We start from the raw sequence: 9,425 nt of genomic DNA on the forward strand, positions 1-9,425 counted from the left end.
ATTTGAAGTCAACAAAGGGTCTGTCTGCTATATCCTCTCTGTGTTGTAACCTGAAAACTCAAGACAGGGGCTGGGACAATTGAAAGTCGTGTCTTGTTTTCCAATTCTCAGTGATTACTCTTTTTTGTTACCTGATGTTCATTGCCTTCAACACTGTCATTTAATATCATTTGTCTGATTTTTGTTGTCTCACATGGAGCAGGAAGGGGGTATCTGGTCCTTGTTAGGGTATTTTCATCTGGCAATGAAATTTGGACTCTATTTTTTAAACTCAGTTTTTCTGTCTGTTGTCAGGATATGGAAGAGGCACAGCTTTTAAAAAGTTGTGAGTCACTGAGAGTCATTGCTCTACTTGTATTACCTCTAATTATCTATCTAAAAATTATTGTTTTTCTTTCTTAACAGTACTCATACCTTTTATTTTTATTATTTTCTTATCTTATTGGATAGATAAGATGTGTGGTAAAATGCTAAATAGAAGGCGTGATAGTCTGCATCTTTTGTTATTCCAGATTTTAATATAAATGCATGCAATGTTTGAGAGAAACTCTCTTTTTTCATCTGTCTACTTTCTATAATTAATACCCATGGAGGAGTTTATATAATCAATTCACTTCTCCACCATTAATGGGAGTATCCAGCATTAATATTTTTAAAAATCAATTATAATTTGATTTATTAAAATGTATGAGTTTTTTCAAATATAGCTCATCATCTTTAGTAGTTTTTTGTTTCTTTTTCATTTGGGCTGGGTGTATATTTTAAAAAATATTTCAAAGCTACTTAATACACTGTAACTAGTACTGTAATATTAAAGTTTCTGAGTCTACCTCTGTTGGGTTTTTTAATCTTTTGGTTTTATTCATAGGGGTATGATTTGGGTTCACTTTACTGAATTAATTCCATCTTAATACTCAAGTAAATTGGAGATGTTTTCCTCTAGAGAAGATTTGTGTTTGCTTCTACTGGATGTCAAGAATTCAACTAATCTGGAATAGTTTTAGTCTCTTGGAAGATCCTAATTGAATGTAGAAGCTTCCGAATCAGCTCTCCAATTTTACTGACAACCCAAGATTAATTTCTTCATCTCGGGATTGGTATTGGCATTTGTCTATTGGTCAATTCTGGCTTCCTTGTTCACTTATTCCTCACAGGCCTCAGTTTCAGTTTGTGTTCCTCATTTTAAAAAATATATTGTTTGCTCCACCTTTGGAATTTATTTTTCTGGTGAACTCATCAACTATAAAAATTCTGTTTCTTTTAATAAATGTAGCCTCTATTTGCATCTAGCAAGATGATGCTTCAAAATATCAAGTCCACCATCTTGTCTGACATTTGTGTTTACCTATGTTTCAATGATAAATCTGAAGGAGGTCAGAGCTAAAATATAGCTAAAATGAGTCATGTGTCCACCTACCATCTTCTAAGGAGAAAACTATAGAAGAGAATTAATGACATATGACCAAAGGAACTTTACATTTTATGCATTCTTATTTTATTGCCATTTTCATTATATTCAGTAGAAATCAGTATAAAGAAGAAAAGGAGTTTTTAGGCACATAAAACTGGCTTTACAGATTTGCAAATGAGAAGAATTTTATGTTTACAGATTTCAAAAGGCTTTGATATTACATTTCAATGCAAACAGTAACCTATAGTTTGATTTGGTTCATTAATAATTGGAGTGATGCTAAGATTTAAACATTTCATAGAATCTCAACTCTGACAACAGATATCACATTTTACAGGGAAAGCACTGTTACTCCCCCACTAAATAGCAGTGAGTAAATAATAACTGGGATCTGTAACTATAACCTAGGAGTCCTGCCTTCTAGTCTAATAACCGTTCTCAAAATTGTCATTAACTTTTTGGGTATAATAAACAGCAAGCTGCAGAATAAATTGCACATCATAAAGAGTAAGCAACAAAACAAATGGCACATGCTGTACAATACGCAAAACAACAGAATTAGCAATCTGAGACACAACTGAATACAAAACAAAACACACAGTTGTGTTTTGATTAAGGTTCTTTTTAGGCAGTTTGCCTCAGCCAAGGCTGTGTAACTTCTCTGAGTTTCCATGTACTTCATAAGGCTCTCTTTGAAATCCTTTAATCTTTCATCTGACCCCACAGGTCCACATTCAAGCCTCTGTACTAGGCTGTACAGCTCATTGGTATAGCGATCACCATTTTTCTCCATCAACAGATCCTCAATCAAGTCCATTAGCTCCTTCACTTGGTCATCCTGATAGCTCCCTTCAGCACGGTTATTAAAGGCACAGATTCGCCCACCACATGCTGCCACCAGCTTGCTTAGGGCTTTGTTATCCGAGTCACGCATGTAATCCATCAAGGAGTCACCATTGAGGTCTTCCTTGTGGGTAAAGAGGACAATTGTGTGTCCCATGGCATCCTCTCCAAAGATCTCCTTCACCTTCTGTGCAGCCTCCTGGTCCTGTGAGGTGTAGCGGCCCAGCTGAGTCACCAGGAGCAGCACATGGGGTCCTGGTGCAGAGAGCAAGTAGCATCTCTGCACTTCTCTGTACAGGGCTTCAGAGTGGTCCTTCCCAGAAAACATATTGGGTGTGTCAATGATGACCATAGCTCTATTTCCACAGCTTCCCTGACTTTTGCTGCAAGTCTTAGTCAAGGTCTGGGAACCCAGCTTTGATTCAAATGCTTGCTTCCTGAGGATGCTGTTCCCTGCAGCACTTTTGCCGGTTCCTGTTTTGCCCACCAGGATGATAATCAGCTCAGATCTTCTGGCACATTGGCCCTTTGCAAGTGGTCCTGTGAGAAGCAAGTGGACTGTGTTACTACTACACTGGCCATGGCAGTGGAATATTTTTAATAATAAGGAGGTATTCCCTGTCATAGAAAAAGATACTCTCACAATCTATTTCATGTGTAAAATGAAAGCCAACTTCTCTAGGACTGCAAGGTTTGCCATGTTGGAGCCTAGGAAACATACTTGGGGATGAGATGGATTTAGGAACATTTCTCATCATGTAATGCTTGCCTCAATCATTCAATCCTGAGTCTCTACAAGAAAAGTTTCCTGGAGATCAGAGATGTGAAGGCAAGGCCATGGGTTCCATCTCAATGTGGGCCAAGTGACCTGGCTCTGTTACATGACCAGAAGTTGCTCCTCTGACCTTGGCTGGGCAGAGTGGGGTCATGACTAACAGGGAAGTGGCTGGACCAGAAAAATAGTAGAATGAGCAGTGTAAAATTATTTTTATTAATGAAGAAACAACTGATATCTCATAAAGGATATGATAATTTTGCTTAGAAAGGATGGCATAAGTCTTGTATAAAATAGTCACAGAATATGGTAAACTTCCCTCTCTCCTTCCCCATTTCCTTTCAATGTGGGTAAGGTTCTGGGGAAAGGAGTGAATGGAAACAGAGGTATGAAGGAGCTTGAGGCTTTAGGGAAAAAATGTGTTTCAGACACATAAAAGGGGAAGGCATAGGAGCCATGGTGCCATTTCTGCTGGCCCACATGGTTGTGAAAGGAATGACTTGTCTAGGGCGGGTTCATGGAAGAATCAAGATGCAGCTTTGTAGTGAAGAGAGGAGAGATTTAACTTGCAAGACAGAGGTGACTCTGGTTCCTGAGGGTTGACCCCTTGATTCCTCTACTGTAAGAGAGGAACATCTGACCTATATGAATGAAATGGAATACCATGATAACAGATGAATCTTTCTGCAGGGAATTTCCAAACAAAGACTCTCCTGCTAAGCCCATTGCCTGTTGGGGTTTAGCTGTTCTTTACTCTCATGTTGCAGAGAGAAAGTTGGAGAAAGAACGTCTACATTGACTACAGAATATCAGAGCTTAGAAGAAACTTAGATTGTATGAAGAAAATGAGCTTTCTGAGAGGCAGCATGCAGTGGTGAAGAATAAAGACTCTGAAGCTGGATTGCTTAGTTTTAATTGTCTTTCCATTGCTAGTCATATGATGTTGGACAACTGATTAATTTCTCTGCATCTGGAGAAGATGATGGTTTATTTCATGTGGTGGTGTTCTAAGGATTAAATAAGTTAATATATGTAAAGAACTTAAAAGACTGCTGGTGCACTTGAGCACTTAGTGAAAACTAACCTAGGATTGTTTATACAGCCTCCTTATAGAGGAGGCAACTTGTATGCAGGGGTTAAGTAACTTGGACAAAGTCACCCAAATAGTTAATGAAATCTACCATTTACTGAGCACTTTTAATGTGCCAGGATCTGCGCCAAATGGTTTAACTGCATTACCTAATTTACTCCTCCTAGCAATAGTAAAGAGTTAGGGGTAGGTGCTGCAATGCCCACCAGGGGTTCAAATGACCTCTAGGGCTCACAGGACTTCCATGGGCCTCACTGGGACACTAGTCTACTCAGAAGAATGGAAGCCTTAGTTTGCCAGAGGAACAATGTTGGGCCTTCCACCCAGTGGAAGTTTATGAAGCAATTCATGGAACACTGCAAACGGTCACCTGGGGATATCCCAGGACAAGGAGATGGCACCTTGGGCAGGTATAGAAGCCACCTGGACTCACAGGAGCCAGTGTCTCCTGTAGCGTCTCTGGGGCTTAGCTTCCAGATTCCCTGCAAGGAACATGAGAGTTACAAGAGTCACTCTGGCTCAGGGAAGTTCAAAACATAGCTTCCTAGCATGTATTTGTAGTTCTTCCAGTAGAGATATAATTCATCCATCAAGAGAAGTTTTCCACCATAAGCAAAGGTTCTAATAATGTTAGTCATTTACTCTTCTTAAATTACTAGATAATCTGAGCTAAAACTTTTAACAAAAGGTTAAATTCTCAGGCAGAAAGGGAAAGGATTTGTTAACCTTTTTACCCACTGGTTCCTTTTATTCACCTTATTTTACACATAAATCTGCAACTTGCCCAAGAACTTAGGGCTGTTGAAATTAACCAGTTTTGTGAATGAAAAGCTGGCATTTGAAACTGCACATTTTCTTCCTACGCCTGAAATATCAGTGCTTTGCCATGCTGCCACGCCAACCCTTGCTGCATATATTTAAGTATTTTCTCTTCCAGTCAAATTGGCCAAAATTCATGGACATTTTATCATATTTTCTGTATAGCTTCTGCCCAGTGAAGTTATGACCTCACAGGAGACATGCAATGGACACTTTTACTTAAAAGGAAGCAGGCTTTACATTACAGATTTCTATATTCTGAAAACAGCAGAAAAGCAGCTCCTGATACACCTTGCCGGAGCTTGCTTAGAGGCGGCCAAACTGTACCTCTGACGTTCCTTTCGCCTATGAAAACAGAAATCGAGGGAGTCACTGAAAAGAACGGGGAACCTGTGGGAGTCCTGAGTTGCTGGCCTCCTAGGGAGTGCTGCCTCATTCTCTCCTGTGGGGAGGGTATAGGGAAGAGAATTCTCTCCATCCAAAGTCAAGCGAGAGGGTCTCTAAAACATCCACTCATAAATTCTGGGCATGTCACTGAAGTTGAGAGATAGGTAGGTCCTTTCCCAGATGGGTGTCTGCTGAATGACAGAAACTGGTAGGCCTATCCAAGTGCAGCAAAGCAAAGAGAATTCTTGAGAAAATTTTTAAGGGAAGTAAGATGTTACCTGGAGTTTGGAGACATGTATAAACGTGGAAATTGGTGTCTATTTCCTTTCTGGAGAATTCTAAATTCAGAAGGCTGACTAGAGCCACCTAGGAGACCAGGATAAGGAGAAAGCAAGAATGGCTTAAGGGGTTTCCCATGGACAGAAGGGATCCTACAGAAAATAACTAGGCACAGCTGCCTTGATGAGGCCCTGCTCAAAGGCCTGCCTTGTATGGCAAGGGGAGTAATAGTAAGACTAAGAGGAGGCCAAGGGTGCCATGAGGGTGGGAGCAGAGGTCTAGCTGGAGAAGTCAGCCAGAGAGTGCACAGCCTCTGGTGGGAGGCGTGCAGTGCATCAGCCCCGTGAAGGGCATCTGCTGTATTGGGGCATGGGATGTCAGTGAGGACCAGCCAGGAGAAGACTGCAGAGACAATGGGACTCAAGCACTCCACCTCTTTCCTCCAGTTGCCCATTCTCCTGCCCGATGGGGAAGGAGGAACTAGCATGGGGGTTGAGGAGGCAGAGCTGGAAGGGAGAGGAGGACTTTTGGAAGGTCCCAGAGCTCAAGCTGAGGCTGAGCTAGAGGAAGGAGAAACTCAAATTGAGTGTAAGTTTGATGTTAGATGGCACTGAACACTACAACACCTGATATGTGTGTCATAGTGACATTAATAGACTGTGTCAGTCTGTATTAACCAGAAAGGCAACTGCCTGAGATGGCATCAATAAATCAAGATTGTGGCGGGGCGCAGTGGCTCACGCCTGTAATCCCAGCACTTTGGGAGGCCGAGGTGGGCAGATCACTTGAGGTCTGGAGTTTGAGACCAGCCTGGCCAACATGGTGAAACCCCAACTCTACTAAAAATACAAAAATTAGCCAGGCGTGGTGGCACGTGCCTATAATCTCAGCTACTCTGGAGGCTGAGGCGGGAGAATCACTTGACCCCAAGATGGAGGTGATCTCACTAGCCGAGATCACGCCACTGCATTCCAGCCTGTGCCACAGACTGAGACTCAGTCCCCCTGCCCCCATGTCCCCCAAAAAGAAATTAAGATTGCATAATAGGAGGCAGTGCTGGGAGAGAAAAAATGTTGTTTCTCATTTGGATCTCAGAGTTCAGCTTGTTCAGTAAACAAGTTCCAGACACAATGAAGTGAGAGACCCCTATTTCTCACAGGTGAGGGTTGAGTGTGAAGGGAACTTGGAGGGGAGGGAAATCTGGGCTCTTCTTGATGTAAGAGACTGAAGACAGGCCTGGTGAGGGGCAGAGAGTGAAGAAGAGGGAGTGGGAAAGGGGAGGTCAAGACACACAGAGAGAGAAGCCCATACCATACAGATAGAGAGCAGAAACAGGTGCAGGAAGAAGAGAGAGAGAGAGGACAAGGGAAGGGAAGGGAACGAGAGAGAGAGACAGCGAGACAAAAAATCTATAGAAATGAGAGAGAAGGAGGAGAAGACTGGTAAGAGAAGGAATATTTCAAAGAGATCTGAAAGATCAGTGCATAAAGGAAAAGCCTGGATGCATATTTTGGATCCTGTGAGTATCTCAACAATTTTCAGGCCGGGTGCGGCAGCTCCTGCCTGTAATCCCAGCAATTGGGGAGGCCAAGGAGGGCAGATCTTAGGTAGGAGTTCAAGACCAGCCTGGCCAATATGGTGAAATGCCATCTCTACTAAAAAAGAAAAAAAAAAAAAATTTAGCCGGGCACCTTTAGTCCCAGCTACTCAGGAGGATGAGGCAGGAGAATCGCTTGAACCCAAGAGGTGGAGGTTGCAGTGAGCCAAGATCGCACCACTTTACTCCAGCCTGGGTGACAGAGAGACACTGTCTCAAAACAAACAAAGAAGCAAACAAACAAAACAAAACCCCCCACAATTTGCAGCTGCTCGTGTTGTTAGTAGTTGTGGGAGTTAGAATAAGATCCCTCACCCTTTTTTATTTTGTACCAACATCATCAGAAGACACACACACACACACAGACACACACACACAGATGAAGTCACTTCCTTACCTGAGTGACTGCGTTCAATTTGGTCCATTGGTGCTCCTAAGGGACAGAGAGACAGAAAACTTATTTTTCAGTTCTAAATCATGAAAGATCCTTATATTTATTTTTTAATTTTCTTTCTTTCCTTTCTTCCTTCCTTCCTTTCTCTTCTCTTTCCTTTCTTTTCCTTGCTTCCTTCCTTCCTCCTCCTTTCTCTCTCTCTCTCTCTCTCTCTCTCTCTCTCTCTCTCGTCTCGCTCTCGCTCTTTCTTTCTTCTTTCCTGTCACCCAGGCTGGAGTGTAGTGGTGCAAACTTGGCTCACTGCAACCTCCACATCCCAGATTCAAGCAATTCTCCTGCCTCAGCCTCCCGAGTAGCTGGGATCACAGGTGTGCACCACCAAGCCCAGCTAATTTTTGTATTTTTAGGGGAGATGGGGCTTCACCATGTTGGATAGGCTGGTCTTAAACTCCTGACCTCAAATGATCCACCCACCTCGGCCTCCCAAAGTGCTGGAATTAAAAGTGGGAGCCACCATGCCCAGCCAAGATCCTTATATTTCTAAACAATGATGTTTCATTTGTCTACTCATAAGGGACAAAGTGGGTGGGAAAAGAACAACTTCGTACTTTGCAGAGAACTGGAGTCACTTGCTGAGGAGCTGAGAAGTGGGTTTCATTCATAATCCTCATTCCCAGCTCTCTCTCATTTCCTTTCTCCCTTCCTCTCGCAGGTCTGCCTGGCTGCCTTCTCTTTTTTTCCCCTCCTTCCCTCCTCTACTCTCTCCAAACCTCCCCCCTCATGTTGAGTTTTTGCTGAGAGACTCAATGAATTGAGAGTATGACTCTGGGAAACCGTGTAGTCCTTTAAGCCAGAAATACACTTCACTTGACCCATCAATTGCTTGAATTTTCCTCATTCCCCAACGCCACTGGTTATGAAGCCCTTGCAATCTAGGAACTACTATGGAGTGAGAAGTATCGGTACATTTTTACAGCTAGTTTCTCTTGTTTAAATCTGGCAGGCACAGACCAAGCCTACAAGCACAGAAAACTTAAAGCCACATTTTAATGCCCAAATTCTTCCCCATGAGCACTTTTTTATTGGCTTTATGCTATGGGAATTCTTTGCCAGTAATGTGTAAACTAAATTACATTGGTTTCCTTAAACTGGCTTCACTTAAGGAAAAGGCAGTCACTCTAAATTGTTTCTCTTAAAATAGAACAAATTTGTTCTAAGAAAAATGAAAATGTTTGTACATGGCTTGGGACCTAGAAATCAACACTGCAGAACTTTATGTAAATCTGGGCTTACCTGATTTACTGTGAAAAGAAACAGCTGGCTCCCTGTTCAGACCTGTTACCTTATAGCTCAGCTTGAAGAAAAAAAGAAAGTAAAACTGAAACTCCTGTCTACTTCCTCTCTTGAATTTTCACTGAGCTTCCTGTCAAAGAATCCCATGACATGTCTGTGTTTGAAATTCTCTTTCATGCCATTATACAAAATAAACAGTTCAAATGTGAAAGTTAATCAGTAGTTATTTGCTGTCATGTGGGCCAACTGCCTCTTCTCAAAAGTGAAAAAAGAGTGTTTTAAAGATTTCATCTGGACCAGAAAAGAAAGGCACAAATGCCAAGGAAGTTGGTAGATTTCATTGTTAATTTATTTTGGCTAGTATCTAAGAGAATGTTAAGTAATCACAATGATAGTAGACTTCCTTATCTTGCTCCTAACTTTTGTGGCAATATCTCAATGTTTCCCACTAAACTAGATGCAGGCTTTGAGGTTGAGCTAAAAAATTTTACTATGGGGGAAAAGGAACCAATTATTAGACATTTAATTTTACCAAAT

The 9,425-nt window shown here is 41.8% G+C and overlaps 1 protein-coding gene across 1 annotated transcript; it reads right to left on the reverse strand.

The window, feature by feature from the left end:
* Nucleotides 1-1,472: 1,472 nt before the first annotated feature.
* On the reverse strand, nucleotides 1,473-8,991 carry GIMAP2 (GTPase, IMAP family member 2). The gene is made up of 3 exons (XM_012443324.2): nucleotides 8,889-8,991; nucleotides 7,599-7,634; nucleotides 1,473-2,794 (listed from the first exon to the last, which is right to left on the reverse strand). The coding sequence occupies exons 2-3, from the start codon at nucleotides 7,624-7,626 to the stop codon at nucleotides 1,809-1,811; spliced, it is 1,014 nt and encodes a 337-aa protein (XP_012298747.2). The 5' UTR covers nucleotides 7,627-7,634; nucleotides 8,889-8,991; the 3' UTR covers nucleotides 1,473-1,808.
* Between the last annotated feature and the right edge of the window lie 434 nt (nucleotides 8,992-9,425).

The sequence above is a fragment of the Aotus nancymaae genome, unplaced genomic scaffold (assembly GCF_030222135.1).
Source record: "Aotus nancymaae isolate 86718 unplaced genomic scaffold, 86718_ANA_hifiasm-v0.15.2.pri h1tg000002l, whole genome shotgun sequence".
Classification (NCBI taxonomy): domain Eukaryota; kingdom Metazoa; phylum Chordata; class Mammalia; order Primates; family Aotidae; genus Aotus; species Aotus nancymaae.